This window comes from Macrobrachium nipponense, chromosome 21 (assembly GCF_015104395.2).
Source record: "Macrobrachium nipponense isolate FS-2020 chromosome 21, ASM1510439v2, whole genome shotgun sequence".
In the NCBI taxonomy this organism is placed as follows: domain Eukaryota; kingdom Metazoa; phylum Arthropoda; class Malacostraca; order Decapoda; family Palaemonidae; genus Macrobrachium; species Macrobrachium nipponense.
Window position 1 is genome coordinate 73,767,560 of NC_087212.1, and position 23,519 is coordinate 73,791,078.

The window sequence follows — 23,519 nt, forward strand, 5'->3', positions numbered from 1 at the left end:
ATGTGTTGGAGGAGCTGAGTACAGTGTGAAAGTTCAACAGTATACATTCACTTCCATCCTTTACATTTTGTTGGGATATGTGAAGTTTGCCTCTGAAACTTTTGGTCTCTGGAGGAGCATCATGTGTACCAGGATATCTCCAAGTGGTAAGTTCTGCTGCTTTTGATGGGTAATCCGTACTGTAGTAATTGGTGCATCATTATGCTGTGACCAGAGATAATGAGTTAAAAGTCACAATAATATATATGAGACTGTATTTTTCAAAATACAAAAAAGTTAGAAAACAGGGAGCTTTTGACTGCACAGCGGTCCTCTTCAGCCTCATATACATTATTGTGGCTTTTAACTCACTAAAGATACTTTAGTGCACTGAACTGATACCTTCCCTACAGTGTAGGCAAAATACATAAAAGGTTTGTTTTCATGGAACAGGATTATTTTCAATGTGGTATCTTTAGCTGAACAGTGAATGATTAAATAGTGTATGTATATGCAATTTATGTATGTTTGTGTTACAGATTGAGTGCTTAGAAGCAAGTGGAAAAGATCTATACCTAGGTTCAGATGACAGGTAAGAAATAAAAGCAATGTAATACTCTTTCAGTTATTGTCATTCATTACACCTTATTTTTACATACACACATAACTTGCCAAGCAATTACATATAGCTGAAAGCTTCCTGCCACGGCAATAAAAAATTCAAATTTTTTGGAGATACCACTACTGCTAGTGTAAGTGAATAGGATCAGTCCACTTTTGGGAAAGATAGGTACAAAACTGCAGAGGGTTCCAATTCGTTTTCTCCTGGCTCCCGACCAACATCAGTGGTTTTTGGTAGTCATCATTCATCATTTTCTTGGAGATATTTTCCAGTATCTTGGTGACGTACTCAATTCATTTTTGTGATGATTGGCATAATTAACTATTACTATAGTAGATTCACTTCACCTGTGCATCTCATGCCCAGTGCTGTTCCTTATGATGTTCCTGATTGGCTTTTGATAAGCCAATCACAGGGCTGGAAACTCTCAGTCTCTCGAGAGAGTTCATGTAGGCAACATCTTTGTTCTAACATCTTTCAAGCATTATAACTTTCACTAGGTACACCTCAGTTTTACTTGCAGAAAAGTGGTGTTTCCCAAATTCATCACTAAACATTGTCAAGCAAATTATTTAAGGATTATAATGATATAAGAATTATGTACTTCAGTAAACTTAATGCCAAAATATTTATAGTTAAACAAACATAAAATTCTTAATATAGAATATATGGTTTCCTTCCTTACATGAGATCGCAGTGCATTCATCATTTATCATCTTGTGTTTCATATAGTTTCGTAGCTTAAATGTCATGGAAGACAATGCTACCAAACAAATTAAAGGCAGGGCTATCAATATGAAAATAACAAGGAGGTGTTGCTCACGTGATCACTCTACGTCATCATCATGATCGCACCCTCGATAGAAGAAGTTTTATGGGAGGGTGGGGATGGAGGTGGGGAAAAATTTAAGACTTCATTATCGTCACTATCAATATCACCATCACACTTTCATATCCTATAGTGGAAATCTCTCTATGAAAAAAATCATTACTTAGATATTGATACCTTATGGAAGAAGTTTAGTCTTTCCATTGATTTTCTTTTGCTACAGTCAGTCCTCCTATATCCCTCTCATTATTCCTTTTTATTATATAACGATTTTCTTCATAATTCTTATATCATCAAAATTCTTAAAATCATTGGCTTGTAGATGTTTAATGATGGAATTGGGAAACACTACTTTTCTGCAGGTAAAACCGAGGTGTAATGAAAGTTATAACTTTTGAAAGAGAGGTGGAACATACATCCTGCGTATGTGAACTCTCTCGTGAGACTGAGTTTCCAGCCCTGTGATTGACTTATCAACAGCCAATCAGGAGCGTCACAAGGAATGGCTCTGGGCGTGAGATGCACGGTTGAAGTGAATCTAGAGTAGTTCATTATGTCAGACTGCAGCTCTTCTAACATTAGATATTGTGTAGAAGGGTGTGGATGTAAGACTAGGTTAACCAAATTATATTATGATTCACACACCAAATGTATCAAATGCAGGGGGCAGGAATGGTCAAGGGAATTAACATGTCCACAGTGTAAGGATTGGGATGAGAGCAAGTTGATAAGCTAACTAGGGATAGGAAAAGGAAAGCGGCTCTAAGGACATCTGTAGAGGCTTCTCCTAAAGTAGTTGAGGATTTTCGCCCAGAAATAGATTTTTCCTACGTCAAAATTCCTTTTTTTTCTTCACCCAGACCAGACCTCATAGTAAAGGACCTTTTTAAAGTCTTGGAAATTTTTAGCTTTTTCAACTAGACTGGGCGTACTGACAAGAAAAATTGAGGATTGCCCTGCTCTTGCAGGAGACCTTGCTTCTGATTGGCTAGGTGTAATCTCCTGGATGAACAAGGTGGTAAGGGATAAATCCTTCGAGCTAGCCTCCCTTTTCTTGATGGGAACTAAAGAAGAGAGAGCTCTGGTGCTCTTTTACTACTGAGGGGGTCATCACTACCCAGAAATTGGCACTTTTATTCTCGCTGTTAGATAAGGCCCATCTTTTCCCTCAAGACATGGTGATGATTTTCCTATGGACCATATAGTATACCCAGTATTCATGGAAAATTTGCCTATTTGTGGTATTTTTCACTAAGAAATGCCCTTTTTGTGATGAAACTATTAACCCTTAATGAACGGACATACTCACATGAGTAGTGCAATAGACTACCTGTATTCGCGGGGGATTGGTACCAGACCTCCCTAATAGGTAAAATCTGCAAATACTTGAAACCCCTTTAAAAACACCTAGAACTGCCTATTTTGGTAGTTAAAACAAAAAACCCTCTAAAACTGCTTATACCTGAGTTTTTTAATAGTTTTGTCACAAAAAGTGCTTTTAGTCACGAAGATAATATGAATATATAGTAGTTATTTGTGAATTATTTCCCAGCGAAAAATACTGCTAATAGGTGAATTTTCTGCAAATAATGGCTATATACAGTCCGTAGAAAAATCTGCAAATAGGCGAGTCCACGAATCATGAGTCCACAAATAGTGGGCGTCAACTGTAATAACAGATTTTGGGTGGTTGATGGATTTACTCACGTGAGTAACAATATTACCTGCCATCGTTTTGGGAAGAATCGGGCAGGAAAGAGGTGCCATTATTTCTATAGCCCATAAATTCATAAATGGCAACTTTTAGACTGGTTTAGGTAAAGTGGCCACCTCATGACAAAGTTTGTGTATTACTTGACTTCAAGGAGAGATGTACTGCCTCTCACTCACGATGTTTTAGTATGTATTTGCTCATAAATTTAATAAGGGGTTGCTGTTGGTCTTACTTCGTATCTTTACGACAGTATGTCAGCTATAATTGTAATTTTGCAAATAAAAGTGCAAAGAAATATTAGAAAAGACATGTATAATCCAAAAAAGTAACTGCATCTTCAATCTCAATAAATTTACATAAATATTTTGCAACAAATATGCTGAATTTCTTACTGATTTTAGTTCTTATCTGTTTTGATATTGTGGGAGCTGTCATTGTTTTACAAAATAAGGTAAAATTATTGATTAGAAAAAATATGCATAACTTGGTAAAATTTATGAATGTCTTGTAAAAGAGGGTCCACAAGTGGTTGTAAATAGTAATTTTCAACTTCTTGTGGAAGGTAGGAAAAATTTGTTTGAATTATTTTTCTTACACCATGTGTATTTGCACATCTCCCTCTTTCCATGGATGTGTTTTTTCTTAAATTGACCGACCTCAAAAGTTTTCCCGGCCTGGTGTGCTGCATATTGTTTTAAGAGTTTTAACGGCCGTGTTCCAGCTTCTTTCGTATGCTTATAAGGCAGTTAGAGACGGTTCAGATCAGTTAGCCTAGCTTTTTGTCATGGGGATCCCTTAAAAAGTGAGAGCTTTGGTGTTCCGTTGCTACTAAAGGGGTTGCAGTTACTCAGTAGTAGGTCCTCTTGTTTTCTTCCTTCGATAAGTCGCATTTGTTCTCTCAAGACACTGTGAAGGAGGTTCTGTCTGTCTTACAGAAGAATTTGAAGCTTGACTTACTAGCCCAATCGTCAAAGTGTCCACAAACAACTTCTGCTGTTCCTGGCAAGGTTTTTATTTTCACCTTTGCAACAAACCTTTCAAGGAGGAAAGTCACTTCCTCAAGAGAGACCCGTCCCAACCTTTTGCCCACTTCGAATTACTTTAAGAAGTCATCCACCAAGGCTTCCTCTGAATGTCTCTGGTCCTTTGCACTCCTGTTGGTGCCAGGCTGCACCTATTTTAGGAGGAATGGAGTCTCAAGGGGGCAGAACCTTGGATGCTTCAGGTTCTTCAAAGTGGATCCTTCATTCTTTTCAAGTATACTACGTACCACCTTTCTAAGTCTCCCATCTCCTTGGTGACTTACTCTGTAAGGATCAGAGATTTTTTGACCAGCTGAAGTACAATCTCTGATCAGGAAAGTTCAAGGTTCCATCCAAGTCCTGGATCCATTCTTTCTCCTTTGGATTGTTACGGTCTTCCTTTTGACTTTTAGGATCACCCAACATCTCTGAATTTCTTACTCGCTCCTAGTGTCAGCCATCTCCCAAGCTTCTAACTCGCCTGGCTTTTAGCTCCTCTGGGGCAGTGGTAGATCTAGAAAATTTTCATGGTGTGGGGAGCAATTAGGATTATCATGTACGTAAATATATATGGAACATGAACGTTCACACATATGGTACCTATATATTGGTACTTATCTTTGCATGCACACATATAGTGGGCCCCCCGTATTTGCGTTCTCCTGATTCGTGGACTCATGGATTCGCGGATTTCTCTCTTGACCATATCTACCCATTATTCGTGGAAAATTCACCTATTCATGGTATTTTTATATGAGAAATATCCAGAAATTCCTTTTTTATTTATAAATTTCATCATAAAATGCACTTTTTGTGATAAAACTATTAAAAAAACCAGGTATAGAAAATTTTTAGTGGGTTTTACCAGAGTTTTACCTACCAAAATAGGCTATTTTCAGAGTTTTGATAGGGGTTTGAACTATTTGCAGATTCTAAACAATCAAGGGGGGGGGGGGGTCTAGTATGCATCCCTGGCAAATATGGGGGACCACTGTAAATATATACACACATTAGTAGTATTTATTGTTGTTGAAATAGTCATTAACTAAGCAGATTTTTTCTACTAATGATTTGTTGAAAGAAAATGTTCTATTACATATTCATATCCATGGGGGAGGCCATATGACCAGGTGGCCCCCCTAAATCCACCAATCCTCAGGTGCCAAATCATACTCCAAATGTCTGCCAGCTCCCAAGTCCCTACTTCGCCTGGCACCTAGCTTGTCTGACTGTAGCTCTTGTTACAAGTTCCCAGTAGTGCTCCTCAGCTCAGAAGTAGTATAGAGAGCTCTCTGACCAGTTGGAGTTTTTCAGGATTTCCCCAAGCTGAACAGGAATCAGATGACCTTCCATAAACTAGGGAGTTATGGCAAGAACTCTTCTTCTTTCTAAACGTGTTGTCTTCCTTTTTATACGGACTTCATTTTTGAGACACACTCGGTATTGTGAGGTGTTTATTTGCCTACTTTGAAGTGAAGCTAAGTACGTACATCAGAACAACCTCCTCCACCTTAGTTTTAGACGCCATATGCTTTTTACACCATACACATTATTACCGACCTACTGGAAGCGTAAGCGATTTCTGCTTCATTTTTTTTTTAAAGCTTAACCCCTTGTGAACGGGTAACATACATATATGTTCACATACAGCTTTGGAGTAAAGTCTGGGTAGCATACATATACGTTCAAGATTTGGCACCATACAGTTTGAATAAATTTTGTGGCAAAAATTTTTGTAGTTCCATTTATCACTATTGGCAACTCTTTAGATCACCATATAAGAGTCGGAGTGAGCTGAGAGACCTTCAGTCTTGTTTGAGGTGGTAAAAGGGAATGTTATCAAAACTTCCCATTTTTTTAGGATGTGTCATAAATATTTTACAATAAATATACTCAGAATTTTTTCATGATTTTAGTTCTTATCTGATATGATATTGTCTGAGCTGTAATTTGAATTTGACAAAAGATGATAAAAAATATTAGAAAGAACACTTATAACTTCATAAAAATTAGAATATTTGTACGGCTGTCTTAGGGAAAAGAGGCCCACAAGGGATGGGAAATATTGATTTTCAACTTCTTGTTGAAGGTACAGAAATTATAAAAAAACGTTCTTAAACCATGCGCATATACATCCATTGATGAGTTTTTAAAAATTTATATTTTAAATTGGTCATCCTTAAATTTAGTCCAGTCATGGGCATATGCATTAGGGTATACGTATATTAACCTGGAATGTGAGGGTTAAACATTGTCAAAATATTTCAATACCTTGGACCATTTTTAGGGACTGGCATGGCATTGTAGAAGGAAGCATAGGATTTTCTCCTACTATCTCTTCACCTTTTCAGTAACATGCTGAGTTTGAAGAGTTTGCAGTGTACCTGCAGCACCCACCACTCTCAGTGGATGGGTCTTTACTTTATTTTTTTCATTATTTCAGAGTAGGTGTCAGTATTTTTTGCTTTTAAATTTGGTACTACACCCAGGCACCTAGGGCAGGCACCTATCATACTTTGCTGGCAATTGGAGCACTTCCCTAGCTGCAAGTTCCCTCATAAGTAGGAGGTGATCCTTGGCCATACCATCACACCACTACGAGTTAAGATGAGCACCAACCACAGGCAGTATCCATCTGCAGTAGCTCTATTAACTGATAGGAAATGACAAGCATTGTTTTCAATGCTAGTATCTTTTCTATTTCAAATTCATTACATGACTTAATGTTTTGGGGTAGAATAATGTCCATGATCCCACCTCCCTTCAATTTGGAATCAGGTATGTAATTACATACTGGGTGGAAGTTACTTATACAAAAATGATATTTTTACAATAAAATTACTGTGTACATCTATACCTACCCAGTAATTACATGATCAGAGCTCTCCCTCCTCCCCTCTGATGGACATTTTGCACAACTTAGAATGAGGTGATTAGTTAAGTTGTTCCTAATATTGGCGTTATAGGTCGGCATTGTATACCTACACCGAGCAATCTAAGTGCTACCCACAAAATTTGAATTTAGGCTGCTGTTATGTGGAAACTATAGCTATGTAATTACTTACTGCGTAAGTATATACAAAACTTAATTTTATTATAAAAATATCCCTTACCTGGACAACTGGCTTCTTCGATTCCCTTCAAAGGAGAAGTGTGCTAAAGACCTTCAGACAACTCTACAGCTCTTTCAAGATCTAGGAATTCTTTTAAATCTCCAGAAATCACAATTAGTTCCAACACAGGAGATTCTTTATTTGGGGATGATTCTCAATTCTCGGATTTTTCAGGTTTTTTCATCCCCCAAGAGAATCATGAAGTGCTTACAGAAGACTCGCAAGTTCCTCACACTTTCGTCATGTTCGGCCCGTCAATGGGTGAGACTTCTAGGAACTCTTTCATCAATCAAAACCTTCATCACATTGGGCAGACTGTACACAAGCATTCTCCAATTCTTCCTCAAAGTCAGCTGGGACAGGAAGACGCAACCAAACTCTGTCTTTTTTCACATCACTCAGGAGATAAAGTCGGACCTCTAGTGTTGGCTCCCTGATAGAAGATTTTCACGGGAGATCCCTTCTCCCTCCGAGCCCTGATCTAGACTTCTACTTGGACGCTTCAGATCTCGGATGGGGAGCCCTTCCAGGGAATCAAGAGGCCAACATTTCACAAAGATTGTGGCTACTCAGACAGCCACACTTCAGGAGGAACCACCAAGGGTTATCCACTCTCACTCTGACAGGCTTCAGACTGTCAAAAAACTCAGCAGAGGGAAAGATTTTTCAAGAGCAGCTATGAAAGCTGTTGCAAAGTGCAGACGTCAGTCTACTTACAGTGTATACCAGTCGAAGTGGGCAGTGTTCTGTCGATGATGCCTCAGACATCACATCTCATCTTCTGAGACATCTTTAGCCCAGATTGCAGATTTTCTCCTTTACTTGAAGACTTTTAGACCCTATTCTCGTCCACCGTTAAAGGATACCAAGTGATGCTTTCCTCGATTTTCAAACATGGAGGTTTGGACCTTTCATCTAATCAGGATCTTAATGATCTCATTAAGTCTTTTGACACGTCCAAGCGGAAGAAGTCTGAGTTATTATCTTAGAACTTGGATGTTGTCCTTACGTAGCTTATGGGCCCTCCTTTTGAGCCTCTCAGTTCTGCTTCTCTCAAGAACCTTTTGCAGAAGACCCTTTTCCTAGTAGTCCTGGCTAAAGTTAAACGTGTAAATGAGCTTCATGCGATCAACAAGAGAATTGGCTTCTCCCATGGCAATGCAGTTTGCTCTTTCACGTAAGAATGAAGATCCTGCTAAGCCATGGCCTTGCTCCTACTGTATTAAGAATTTAATGGATATCCTGGGTCTGGACGAAGAGGAGAGTGTACTTTGCTCAGTGAGAGCCCTGAGGTACTATCTGCAAAGAACCGAGAAGATTAGAGGCCCTTCTGGTAACATCTGGTGTTCTATCAAGAATCCTTCTCACCCTCTTACTAAGAATGCCTTATCATTCTTTCTTAGAGATGTGATCTCAGAAGCACATTCCCGGATTCAGGAAAACGCTTTTACGTTGATCAGAGTTAATTCCATAGGATTTTTGTGCTGAAACTGATTTTTTTTCAGATTCGATACCACTAGGGTTCAAAACAACAGGAAACTATAGGTTCCAGATTTTCTGGGACACATAACCCCCTTTTCTGGGCCATTTTCAAAATGGGCACTGCCTAACCAACTAAGGGTCATATATCAGGAACTAACCGGCAAAATTTAATTATCTTTGTATCTACACAGGAGTTTTAAAGGGGACTGGCTCCAAAAATGATGGTTCTAGACCAATCCGGGACTGATTCCAAAAATGATGTTTCTAGACCAGTCTGAGGCAAAACAGTGGTCATTTGGTCAAGGTCATAACTACAATAACATTTCAATAAGTTACCTGTTCACATGAAGTAAAGAACTTATTCAAAGTCACCGAATTATACAAGTGCTTTAATAATTGACAAAATATCAAATTTTTAACCCATATCAATATGATGTAAGAGAAAAACCTTGGAATATATTTTAACATCTAGTATGCTAAACAGCAAGATCACTGTAGGCTTGTTCAATGTGCATATGAAAGGAAAACTACATTTACAGGTTTAAAACTCTTTGTCATCCTCATTTTGAATGTTCTGCATCCGGCTGTCAGAGGAGTTGTCACAGCCAGAAGTTAAACATTTACAAAGAGGAGTGCAAGAGCAATTTCCTTTGCATACTGTTTGGTATCCACACTTTACAAGGTCCAGAACTGCACGAGGATCAGAGGGAGATAGACATGTCAATTGTATGTAAACTTCATCATGAAGCAACCATCTCTTCTCTTCCAAAGGGGAAAGATTTGGATTTGGAGAAATTTAAGATATGCCTCTCATGCATATGAAGTTGGTACAGACATGAGGCATCAGAGTAGTGCAAGTGGGAGGAAGCATTTCAGCCTCAAGATTCTTTAATCTGGAGAGCTCCTATTGCAGAGCAGGCAGTGTTGTTGGACCTTTTGGTGAATACGATCAGCAGACAAATGTTTCCAGTGCTCTAGCTTCTTGTGAGAGTTATCCATCCACCAACTATGAGGATGATAAAGCTCCTTCATAAAGGCTGTGGAAACAATTGACAATAGGATCATCATCTTCAAGGGAAAGATAGGAATCAGCCCAGCTTTTCTTTGAAATTCCTACAAACTCTCCACCCCAATAGTCTCCTGAGAAGTTGAGCTGACCTATAAGACCCTGGGACTTCTGCTGATGAATTACCTGCACGCCTGACCTTACATCTACGGTAATTCTCTGTACTTTGTACCTACACCTTTGCAGAACTTGAGCTGAGTGAAAGTGCCAAATCAATCATTAGAGGCAAGGTCAATCAAGAGAATGAACACATCCATATCAGGGGATCACACATGGATTTCTTTAAATTGTTGTCATGTAGGCTGTCAAGGATATGAAGAGGAATTAAGCTGTTGGCTTTCTCATGCCCATGAACTTTGGAATCTTCTTTAATGGTATGAGTGGAATTGATGTTCACTAATGTGCTGTAAACAACCACTTCTTGATTCATGGATCCTTTGAAGTGCTCCAACAAAGCTTTAGCTAGAAGTTCACGTTGCCCCTTCTTTGTTTTAGATGGTGATACAAGGTCCTTGAGTGGTATGGTTCTAAAACTCATTTCATCATTTCGTCATGTAGTTCAATATAGCGGCCCCCTGATCCCAACACCTTGACGAGGTGGGGGGCTTAGGGATCCACTGCAGAGAGAGTATGCTCTCTTAAACCTACTCTCCCTGCTGTGGATTTAACTGAACATTGGGACCTTTAACTCCTTTACTCCTCCTCGTATAAATTTTCTGCCTTCCCTTCTTCTTTCGTTGATGACTTTGGCCTGTTATTGGATTACTAAATTGACTGCTCTTTTAACTAGAGGGAGGGTGGAATTGGATGTGGTTGAGTGAGGGGAAATTTTTATGTCAAGCCATGCCCACAGTGCTGGGTCCGATTTTGACGGACTGATGACCTTTAAAGCACTGTGGGTATGGCGTATATCCAGGTGAGGGTCCCAGGGCAGTTACATCTGTGAGTAACAGTATTGCTCCTCCCCCATTTGGGCCTCCTTGGTGAGAGGGACCCCAGCCTGGACAAAATGAATTTTCTTTGTTTTATGGCAAACCATATAAACCCTTCTCAAGACACTGATGACAACTTCATGCTCAGAAAAGGACAATACGGTACAGCCTTTAGGAAAGGGATCAAATTTGGTTACAATGGCCCCTTATACTACTCCTTCTAACCCAAACCAGAATAGTTTTGTATTAAGGGGGACAATCTAAACAAGGAAAAAAAGGAAGCTTAGGGAAATTGAAGCAATGCCAGGTGTGTCTGAACCTGCTCCATATGATAAATTTTTAACTTTGTCCTTAGAAGAAGGCAATATAGAATATTCAAATATTATTGAAGTATATAGAGAAATTATTTAAAATTTTTATTAAACAATGATTATTCGACAGAGAGACTATGTGGTTATCACAGTTTTGTTCTTCCAGCCTTGTAGTTCATTATGTGGTTGAAGAGAGGACAAGTGAATCAACTGGAAAAATATTTTATTCAACCAACAAAATATGTCAAAAGAATTTAGGCACGGTAAGCATTCTTTAAAATTTTTGTTTTATTTTTGACAAATTCCATCGTATTTTTAATGGTTCTAGAATCTTTTTGACGTTTTTATTGCACTAGTATATTTTATTAGAATTGGCAGCAAGTAATACCCCAAACTTGTGGGATATTAAGTTCCAAACCCCCTCGCCAAGGCTGATAGTATGGTGCGGTACGGAATATTTGATTTTTTATTAAGCATTTTATAGATATTTTGCTGTTTACATTGATGTTTTAAAGTGAGTCAATAATTGTTAAAAGCATTTAAGGAGGCCATATATACTTAAGAGTAACAGTTGTAAAAAGGTACAAATCTAAGATGTCTTTGGATTTTGGGATGATTGTTTGGGGTGTATTTTTGTTTGAAATGATATTGTTTTAGTTTGATAATTTGAGGTATATTTTTGTTTGAACCATCAAATTAAGCAGTAAAATGTTAAAATAGACAGTTGTAAGCATTTTAGTTTATGGGGTACTGGGTATTTTAAAGGGGATTTTCTGGGCTCAGCTCGTGTCGCTGCGCGAAATATCCTTTAATCTATTATTTCTAGGGTAAATGTACTAACACATACCAGAGAATAAATAAAATAAAGAAAAAGGTCAGTATAACTGACTCGCTCACCCTCCAAGAGGGTGTCGGTATGAACACTAGGCGAGTGAGACCACTACCACGAGCCAAAAACCAATAGAAATCTCCCACAACAAAAACCCTCCATGAGGAGAGCCGACCCACAGAGTGAGCAGCTCGTACTACTACTACTCCATCCCATGCTGCCGACTGCTGCGCCTCTGGTGGCCATCCTTTTCAGTTAGCGCACACGAGTCACACGTGATATTTTTCTCTCTGTGTTTTTTGTGCCCTTTCGTTGGATTTATCTGTGATGGAGCGTGCAGCTATTGCAGCAGCTAAGTTAAGTACTCAGTATTTATGGTTAGTTGGTTTTTTCCGGCCCTCAGTCAGTATTTGCCGTTTTTTAGGTATAAATACGAACTCGGGGTCGGAAGCATGGCAGCATGGTTCTGCCGCGTGGTGGGTTCGTTCTCGGTCTCCTATACCTAGAACATCCCCTTATCTATATACGCTCTATATTTATTATCCATTTTACTTAGGGTACTGTCTACTCAGGTTTGTCATGCATGCATGTCTTTTACCTTATGTAGGCTTCTTCTTTCCAGACCCTAGTCCCGGCTCTTAGTATCGGCCTCTGACTAGCTTTGAGTGGTAGACTTTCCTTCGGGTTAGTCGTACACTCCTGGATTTTTTCTCCTACTATATTGTTTTCTTTCTTTTATTTTATTTTATTATAACATGTATTTTGTTGTGGCTAGGTTAGTTAGGCGTCTGGCTTAGCCTAGGTCCTGGCTCCTTGAGCCTATGCTACCGCTCATCAGTTCGGTTGCTTCCTATAGCATCTCTCTGATCAGTCGTTTTTGGCCCAGTAGGTCTCCATGCTACCGCTTTTCAGTTCAGTTGCTTCCCGATAGCATCTCTCTGATCAGTTGGTTGGTCCTAGGCTTAGTTTGTCTTATTTTGGTCTTACCGCCTCAGTTAGTTGCTCCCGATAGCATCTCTCTGCTCAGTGGTTGGTCCTAGGCTTAGTGTCTTATTTTGGTCTTACCGCCTCGTGGTCACTACGCGATCACGAGACAGCCAGACGCCTGCCCAGTCCCCTTCCCCCCTCCTCCCGCTCTTCCATAGAGTCGGGGGAGGGTGGGTCGGTCTGCCCACGCTCGCTCCACTTACCCGAGCATGCCTCCCTCTCTCCCCCCAGGCGGAGGGGCCAGGGAGACGGGACAGACCCAGACTGGACGCGACCTCTCCGGCTTCTCGGTCCGGCCCGGTGGTGATGTGGTGGGGGGTACTGGCCTTTCCCCCCATCCGTTGCTTCCTTGTCGCTCCGGTTCGCTCGAGCCTGTATGTCTCCTCGCTCTTCCCGACCCTGGCATCCAGCGGGAAGATGTTAGTCCACCCAGTAGAGTGGACCGGAACATACAGTGGGTCCCTGCTAACCTTACCGCATTGCTGAGTTACTAAACTCCGCTACGCACTGGACTTGGTCCGGTTCGTTTGAGTTTTAGGTTTAAGCGTTATTAGATTAACTATAAGTTTATCTTAAGTACCTTAAACCTTTTTCCCCCCTCCCTTACATGTCTTACCGGATATCTCCGGGATTATAGCCTATTCAGGCGAGGCATGGGGGGGGGTTATGCCAAATTTTTTCCGAGCTCCGGCATGCAACGGAGTTCTTCTGTCCTTTAGCCTGTAAGTGTTATTCTTTAAGATACTCATGTATCTTCCCACTTACAGGCCACCAAACTGTGAGCATCCGGGATGCGCCGCCACACTTCAGGACCCATGTGGACACGAAGTTTGCCGGTCCCATGCTCCATGCGCGACGCTGCACGGGGACATCCAGGTCTGGTACCATGAGACGTGTACCAATATGTTACGATCTGGTGAGCCAGCTTTTAGAAGGGGTGAGTATCCCATCTCCGGTAGCTGCTCCGCTTCTGTTTTAGTGCTTAATTTTTGGTTGTTCATCATCCACTTTAACTTAAGGCATCTAAGTTTAAGTTTATATTTTTAAGTTTAGTTTAAGTGATTCTTAAATCTAATCTACGCCCTCTCTTCCAGGCGCCGGCAGTGAAGGATACCGCACTGGCAACCCTGCGGGCCTGGGTCGGCGGTTTTGGGAAGAACGCCGCCAAGGGTATGCCCTACATCTTGGAGAAGCGGTTGGCGCTGTTAATCTTCCCCGGAGGCAAGGCGACAGGATACGTCGACCCAGTAGAGGCGGCCCCTACTATCGCCTTCATCCAACAACAGCTGGCTGCCTCATTAACTGATCAAGACCAGGATATCTCCACGGACGTCGCGACTCTAGATATTAATGTGGAACCTATGGTAGGTGTAGACGACCTGTTGGTCGAGGTAAGTAGGGTGGACACCCAAGGGTCACCCTTGGGTGTAACTGTTTCTTCTACTCCTGCAACCTCTCCATCCTTCCAAGGCTTTACAGGTGATGAATTATATACTCCTCCTGACGCTTCGGTTAGACCTAAGGTCAAGGGTCAAGCAGTGAAATCCTTGACTAAGACGTCGTCGTCGTCTAAGAAGTCGACTTCGGCGTCATCCTCCTCACGTAAGTCTCCAGCTGCGAATCCCGGAGCAGACAGGTCTAAAGCTTCTAGCTCCGGCTCTAAGTCCTCGAGGAGTAAATCCTCCAGAGAGAGATCTCGCACCCCGGCAGAGTCACCAGTTCCGCTACCCTTGGTTCCGATTCAGAGCCACCCCTCCACCTCCGCAGCAGCTCCGGCCTTGGACTCCAATGCTGGCCTGTTGCAACAGGTGGGCGACCTGGTTGGGTCCCTAAAGAGTAGCATGGAACAAATGATCTCTCGTCTGTCGGATAGGATTACTTCCCAAGACTCCATTATAGCCGGACTGAGAGAAGCTCCTCTAGCCTCTCCTCCACTTTCCAATACGAGTGGAACTCAGCTTCCTCCGTATGACTCGCTACCTCCGTTCTCGATGAACAATCCATGGAGAGTAGCGTCATACGCCCCCTTCCAAGACGGTCTCATTTCCATACCGGAATTCGGAACTCGAAGGATAGAGGACTTCGAGTTCTTCCCGGAAGACCTCCAGCCATCTTGCTTGGTGAGACGTACCCGCGTGAAGTCACAATAATCAACAGATATCACAAGTTTAACATACGACTAGAATTTGAGAAATATCTAGAAGTGTTCGTGAACTATCGGTGATAAGATTAGTGTGAAAATAGTAGGATAAAGCGTCTTCTAAGTTAGTTTATCAAGTGTAATACTATAAATCAGAACAAGATGGCAGTAAGTTCCAACTGCGGGAAAAGGTGGCGTAATTTGGCGTGTCTAGCAGATTCGCAATACGATGAGGTAGCAGGAAGGGAACTGGCATTTCTCATCTATGAAATCAGCAACAGTCCTAACCAAAAAGATACAAAAGCATTCATAGATATATTAGATATAATCCTTCAAACTGGAACAAATCTAATGAAAAACATCTTGAAAATAATTGAAGAAGTTCCAAATAAAATCCAAGTGGTCAAGAGACTCATAAAGAAAATATACATAAACCAACATATTCCGACAAAGAAAATGAATAAGGTGAATCTTGTGAATATACTAATTGATGCATTAGGAAAAAGAATGCCAAAAGCATGCAAACTGTGTAAGGTTTGGTATAGCATAGTCAATCCACAAACCTAATCAGAAAATGTGCTGCATGCAACATTCCGACCCATCCACAGTGTGCTGAGGTAATACAAGATTTGAGAAAAGATACAGAATTTTTTGTTCAACATGTCTATCATGGATAGACAATGTTATTAAATCAAGATTGAATGTACAAATAGTTGAGGATGAAGAAGAAGAGGAAGAGGAAGAAGAAGAAGAAAAAGAAGAAGAGGAAAACGGAAGAGAAGTAAACAAAAATGAAATGACAGAAAAAAATAAGGAAAACAAAGAACAAGATAAAAGTATGGATGCAGAGATACTCATTGATACTACATATGAGCATAAAGCAGCATACCTAACAAGAAATAAATTCGATATTACAACAGAAAAGCAAATCCCGAAGAGGCTCTACCCAGATCTATACAATGACGGGAAAGAGGAAAAAATAAGACAAGAAAGACAAAATCTGCAACCTTTTGAAAAGAGGGAATTGCAGATTTGGAGAAAGATGTTACTACAAACATCCTAAGATATGTCAAAACTATGAAATATATGGTAAATGTGCATACTTAGATGGATATGGGGATGATTGCAGAGATCTGCATCCAAAAATATGTAAAAACCTAAAAGAAGGAAAAGGATGTAAGTTCGACAAAAAATGCAAATATATGCACCCTGTAGCCATGAATCATAATCAAATAAATAACCAACCAAGTAATAAAATCCAAAATAAGAAAGAAACAAATAAATGAGAGAAATCAAGAATATCAGGTAAAAGAGAAAAGCAAACCACCAATGAGATATGCAGAGGTGTCAGCAAAGAATTTCAAAGCATCAGCTCCGAAATTCTACTCAAGAGATAATAAACTGTATTTATTATGCAAGAGGATATTGCAGAAACGGAGAAAATTGCAGATTCAGACACAAAATGAATATTATGATGAAGGAAGATCAAATATTATGGAAAAGTTGGATTTTTTAATGTCAGAATTTCTGGAAATGAAAAAAAAGAACAACATACCAGAACAGGAAAGAGACATGGGAAAATCTTATTACTATCAGTATTAAATGAAGGAGAAAACACGCAAACCATCATAGTGATGAATGCGCAGGGTTTAGTTACGAGTAACTCAAAAAAGAAAAATAAAAATAGAGTACTTAGAAGAACTAACCAAAATGAAAAGAAAATAGATATAATGAATAGTGAAACCTGGTATTCCCAAGAGGACTGGGAATGATGATCAAATAAAAGGGTTCCAAACTTATAGATCAGATAGAAAAAATAGGAATCAAGGGGGAACCGCAATATATGGGAAAGACAAAAAACAAGGAAAATATATGAGAAATATAGTAACTCAGAATGTGAAACTAATAGCGGGTAGAATTTGAATCTGAAAAATTGATGAACATAGTAATATATAGACCTCCTAATACTAAAGAGTTTGACTTAATAATTGAAAAATTGATGATATATGTAGAAATCAAAAGGAAAGGACTGGATCTATTCTCCTATCTTGGTGAACTTTCAAACTTTCCTTTCGTTCAGAATGGAAAGAACGGAATAGGAGATTGTGGTTGTACTTATACATATAAAAAGAGAGTAATAGTAGTGCAGAAGATAAGAGGCAATTTGAAAAGCTATTAGATATGCTACTAGAATACAACATTCAACAAATAAATCACCTGCCAACAAGAAAGGAAAATACTTTAGACCTAGTATTTGTGAACGAGATGAATTATGTTAAGAAATATAGTTTATAATGCGAGTATTTCAGACCATAATGTCATAGAATTAACAGTTCATTCCAAAGCAAGTGAAAATAGAGATAAGCAAGAAATGAAAAAGTGGAAGGATATGGAAAATACAACTTCTACAGTAAAAATATAAAATGGTCAGAAATTAATGAAGAATTAAACAAAGATTGGGATAACATTTCGTAAGTGATGACATAAGGGTAAATACGGAGATATTATATAAAATATTGGAGATAATAGTGGAAAAATATATACCGAAGAAAAAGTAAACATCATTCATGCATACCAAGAGACAGAAGAATCTTGTTCCAGAAAATCAGAAAGTGGAAAAAAGGTCTTGCAAAAGAAAAAAATGCATGGAAAGTTATAGAACTAAAAAGTAAGATAGAAAATGCAGAAAAAAAGATTATACAATCAAAAGAAAATGAAAAACGGGACTTGGAAGAAAAAACCCTATTAAATATCAAGCCAAAACCCCAAACTATTATACTCATATGCGAAGAAGATGAATAAAAGAAGAATAGAAATAGGCCCTCTGAGAATTGAAGGGAGATTAACGAATGAAAAAAAGGTAAATTTGCAACATACTGGCAGAACGATATAAGAAGAGAATTCACCCCTAGAATAGATAATGAAGATAATGATATAGAAGTAGGGATGAAAATAGTGAATATTTAGCTGACATAGATATTAAGAAGCTGATATTGTGCAGGCTATTAATGAAATTAAAAATGGAGCTGCTGCAGGGCCTGATGGAATTCCTGCTATTTTGTTAAAGAAAGTAGTTCATTCTATCGCAAAGCCACTTGCAATATATTAAGACAAAGTGTAGATACAGGCAAGATATATGATGAGCACAAATTAGCGTATATTACCCCTACTTTCAAAGTGGATCAAGACTAGAGGCAAGTAATTATAGCCTGTGAGTCTAACATCACTATAATTAAAGTGTATGAAAGGGTAATGAAGAAAAATATTATGAAAACATTTAATAAAAAATAATTTGTTTAATAAAGGAAACATGTTCGTACCCGGAAAAGTACACAAACCCAACTGTTAGTCCACCGTGAAAACATATTCAAAAATATGAAAAGCGGAAATGAAACCAGATGTGGTTTATTTAGACTTTGCAAAAGCTTTTGATAAAGTAGACCATAATATATTAGCGAAGAAAATTAGAAAACACAATATCGTGGATAAAGTAGGAAGATGGTTAAAGAATTTTTACACAACAGAAAACAGATAGTTATTGCAAACGACGAGAAATCGGATGAAGCCAAGGTAATATCCGGTGTGCCGCAAGGTACGGTGTTAGCTGCAATACTGTTTGTTATTATGATTGAAGACATAGACAATAATGTTAAGGATTCGGTAGTGAGTAGTTTCGCAGATGACACAAGAATAAGTAGAGAAATTACTTTGTGATGAAGATAGGAACGCTCTACAAAGAGACCTTAACAAAGTATGATTGGGCAGAGGTAAATAGGATGGTATTTAACTCTGATAAATTTGAATCAATAAATTATGGAGACAGAGAAAGAAAGCTATATGCATATAAGGGACCTAATAATGAGACCATCACAAATAAGGAAGCAGTTAAAGACCTTGGTGTGATGATGAATAGGAACATGTTATGCAATGATCAAATAGCAACTCTGTTGGCAAAATGTAAAGCAAAATGGGAATGTTGTTACGGCACTTCAAAACAAGAAAAGCTGAACACATGATATGCTTTATAAAACATATGTTCGTAGTCCACTTGAATATTGCAATATGATATGGTACCCACACTATCAAAAGGATATTGCACAAATAGAGAGTGTACAAAGGTCCTTTACAGCTAGAATAGAAGAAGTTAAGGACCTAGACTACTGGAAAGACTACAATTCTTAAAATTATATAGTTCGGAAAGGAGAATGAGAAGAAACGCTACATGATTAATTCAGGCATGGAAACAGATAGAAGGAATAGCAGAAAATATCATGGAACTAAAATATCAGAAAGAGCAAGCAGAGGTAGATTAATAGTGCCCAAAAATATACCAGGAAAAATAAGGAAAGCACAGGAGGACATTAATCCACTACGCACCAGCATCGATAATGCAGCGTCTATTCAATGCGTTGCCAGCTCATCTGAGGAATATATCAGGAGTGAGCGTAGATGTGTTTAAGAATAAGCTATCGACAAATATCTAAACTGCATCCCAGACCATCCAAGATTGGAAGATGCAAAATATACCGGAAGATGTACTAGCAACTCTCTGGTAGACATTAGAGGTGCCTCACACTGAGGGACCTGGGGCAACCCGAACAAGATGTAAGGTCTGTAAGGTAAGGTAAGCCTCCGTTCATAGGCTACGCAAGGCTTACAGCTTCAGCCATGGTTCGGGATGATAGGGTACCAAAGGAGACAGTCCTCTATTCACGAGACCAGGCTCAGAGAGAATGGCTCAGATGTTTAGAGGACATGGATTGTTCTAATACCAGGATACAACCTTTCAAGAGTCCCTTTAACCATTTTCACAATGGATGAGAGTACCCCGCTCCCGTTCCTGACAAAGATCGCGAGGTCTACCATCCCAGCGGCCCAGAAGGGGGAACCCATGCCTCAATTGAAGGAAGCAGATCCCACATCTCCGTTGCTCCCCTCAGCCGGAGAATTGTGGGAGGACTTGCCAAACACCTTCTCAGCTGGCAAACTCAAACCGGACTGTGCTATGGAGCAGTTTGGTGAAAAGCTACCCAGGCTCCCAGATGGCCTTATTCAGGCTGAATTTGACGCGAAATCGCGATTAGCCAGATCAATTAACTCTATGGCTATGTCCGAGGTAGCAACCATAGCTTATGGCTCAGAACCGCTTTTTAAGCTCATGACCAAAGCCAAACCCTGACTCAAACGGTACAGTCGGATATGTTTGAGTTTGCCACTGCTAGAACGAATTGTAGGAAGCATGTCCTACAAGAGGCAACCATTCGACATGAGCCGAATAGGTTACTCTCGTCTAACAATCCGGGGAGCAGATCTCTTCCCAGAAGCTATGGTGAAGGAAGTCCAGTCAGAGGCTACGAGGCTGAACCAGAGCCTTAAGGACCGTTGGGGCCTTACGGCTAAGAGGAGACCCAAGACCTAACACCTAAAGGTAAGGGACAGAGGAAACCTAGGGCGTTTCATCCTTACCAGAAAAGCAGCCACGCTTTCTCAGCAAGTTCCAGCGGTTCCCTTAGTGCAAACAGCCCAACCTTCCACCTCTAAGGCTCAATCACAGCCAATTTATGTGATATCCCTCAGCCTCAGCCCTCCACCTCTTACGCCATCTCTCCGGCTTACAATCAAGCCTTCGAGAGTCAAGCTTCACAGAAGTATGACCGCTCGGGTAAGGGAGGCAGAGGTAAGCGTTCCTTTCGTGGGAGAGGATCGGGAGGCCCCTTTAACATTGGAAAGCACTTCAGAGGAGGCCGGTTACCGGTTTACCAGAACCAATGAAGAACTTCAGGTAGGAGGGAGGCTGTTTCACTTTCGCCACCGGTGGAACTTCAGCGAATGGGCTCAGAGCATAGTGTCAAAAGGCCGGGGTTGGAGCTGGTTGACGAACCCACCTCCATCCAGACCTTTCCGTCAAAAACTTTCCTTCCAAAGAATGACAGAGTACGCAGAGGACCTCCTTCAGAAAGGAGCTATAGCGAGAGTCAAGAGATTAAAATTTCAAGGTCGCTTGTTCAGCGTGCCAAAGAAAGGCTCACAAAAAAGAAGGGTAATCTTAGACTTGTCCCGCTTAAACTTAGCCATCCGCTGCGACAAGTTCAAGATGCTCACGATCTCACAGGTGCGGACCTTACTTTCCCCGTGGGGCCTGTCAACCTACCTCTATGCGATCTTACAGACGCCTACTATCATATCCCTATTGCAAGACACTTCCGTCCGTATCTGGGTTTCAAGATAGGAGACCAGGCATTCTCCTTCAAGGTAGTTCCCTTCGGACTCAACGTGGCACCAGGGTGTTTGTTCACGTGTTGGAAAGCTAGCCGTGAAGCGGTAGTGCAACAACTCAGATCACAAGGGATTATGGTAGTAGCGTATCTCGACGATTGGTTGATCTGGGCTTCAACAGTCGAGGAATGCAACAGAGCTACACTGAAAGTGATTCAGTTCCTGGAATATCTAGGCTTCAAGATAAACAGGACCAAGTCAAGACTCACTCCAGAGTCAGACTTTCAGTGCTGGGCATTCAATGGAATCTATCCTCCCATACTCTGTCGATTCCATCAACCAAAAGGAAAGAAATAGCGAAGTCAGTCAAGCAATTTCTAAGTCACAAACTGGCGTCAAGGAGAGCTCAGGAGAGGATCCTGGGTTCTCTCCAGTTTGCATCAGTGACGAACGTCTTAATGAAAGCCAAACTGAAAGACCTAACCAGATCTGGCGCTCACGAGCAAATGTCAGGGCCAGGGACAATCTATCCTCAGTCCCTCTGATTCTAAAGAATCGTCTTCGGCCGTGGGCGAAAGTCAAGAATTTGTCAGTGTCAGTACCCCTTCAGTTCCCTCCACCAGGGATTACCATCCACACAGACGCGTCCTTAAGCGGTTGGGGAGGGTATTCACAGGTCCAAAGGTTCAAGGAACTTGGTCACCTCAGTTCAGTCAGTTCCATATAAACGTACTGGAGGCAATGGCAGTGTTCTTGACTCTAAAAAAGGTTGCGCCCACAAAGTACTCCACATAAAGCTAGTTCTGGACAGCGCAGTGGTAGTACATTGTATAAACAGAGGAGGCTCCAAGTCACGTCATCTAAATCATGTGATGGTAGCCATCTTCTCCCGAGCAGGACAAGTCAGTTCAGTTGGCATCTCTCCTCCACTCACATAGCTGGAGTGAGAAACGTCTATAGCAGACGCGTTAAATCCGATCAGTGCCCCTAGAGTCGGAAATGGCGTCACTGGGAACAAACAGTTCGTTCCAATGGATCCTTCAAAGAGTCCCATGCTACAGGTGGATCTCTTCGCATCTCAAGCGAATCACAAACTTCCCTGTTATGTAGCCCCCAACCTGGACCCTCTGGCCTATGCCACGGACGCCCTGGCTCTAGACTGGAACAACTGGAAGAAGATTTATGTCTTTCCCCCAGTGAATCTTCTTATGAAAGTTTTAAACAAACTCAGGACGTTCAAGGGTCAAGTGGCTCTAGTAGCCCCAGACTGTCCGAAGAGCAATTGGTATCCCCTAATTCTGGAGCTGGGCCTTCGTTCCTCTTCGGATCCCCAATCCCAAGCTCTCCCAGTCAGTACAAACGAAGACTGTGTTCGCTTCCTCAGGGATTCTCAAAACCCTAACTTTATGGATTTCATGAAGTTTGCGCAAAAAGAGATGCGAATATTGACCCTCAGAATATTCTCTTCTTGGAATCCGATAAAAGGGATTCAACTTTGAGACAGTACGATGCTGCTGTCAAAAAGTTAGCAATCTTCCTGAGAGAATCTGATATTAGAATCATGACAGTTAATTCAGCTATATCCTTTTTCAGATCCTTATTTGAAAAAGGTTTAGCAGCTAGCACGATTACGACAAACAAGTCAGCCTTGAAAAAGATATTTCAATTTGGGTTCAACATAGACTTGAACGGATTCCTACTTCTCGTCTATTCCTAAGGCATGTGCTAGACTTAGACCTTCTGTAAGGCCTATGTCAGTTTCTTATGGTTCTTGAACGATGTTCTAAAACTGGCTTCAGAAACCGACAATGACACATGCTCGTTTATAATGCTCTTAAGGAAAACCCTGTTTTTATTAAGCTTAGCTTCAGGAGCAAGAATTTCAGAACTGTCGGCTTTATCCAGAGATCCGGATCATATTCAATTCCTTCCCACAGGGGAAGTACTACTTTCTCCGGAACGTAGCTTTTTAGCAAAGAATGAAGATCCTTTGATGAGGTGGGAACCTTGGAAGGTACTACCCCTTCCACAAGATGTATCTCTTTGCCCAGTTACAACCTTACGAGCCTTTCTGTCCAGGACCTCCTCATTCCTCATCGGGTCCCCTCTTAAGAGGGAAAAAGGTGGTACTTTATCCATTAAAAGGCATCAGGCAGCAAATCCTGTACTTTATTAAGCAAGCCAATCCTGACTCTTTCCCGAAAGCACATGATGTTAGGGCAGTAGCCACCTCAATTAATTATTTCCAACACATGAACTTCGATGAGTTGAAAAAGT

General features: G+C 40.5%; 1 protein-coding gene across 2 annotated transcripts in view; it reads left to right on the top strand.

Moving 5' to 3' along the window:
* The window catches only part of LOC135198171 (transforming growth factor-beta receptor-associated protein 1-like), a gene marked incomplete in the record, with an annotated part of 193,866 nt that overhangs the window by 34,979 nt on the left and 135,368 nt on the right, over positions 1-23,519 (top strand). For both annotated transcript variants that reach the window (XR_010310740.1, XM_064225691.1), the window contains 2 exon segments: positions 519-571; positions 11,237-11,333. Coding sequence is in view for 1 of the 2 variants with exons in the window: in XM_064225691.1 (XP_064081761.1) it covers positions 519-571; positions 11,237-11,333 (150 nt within the window).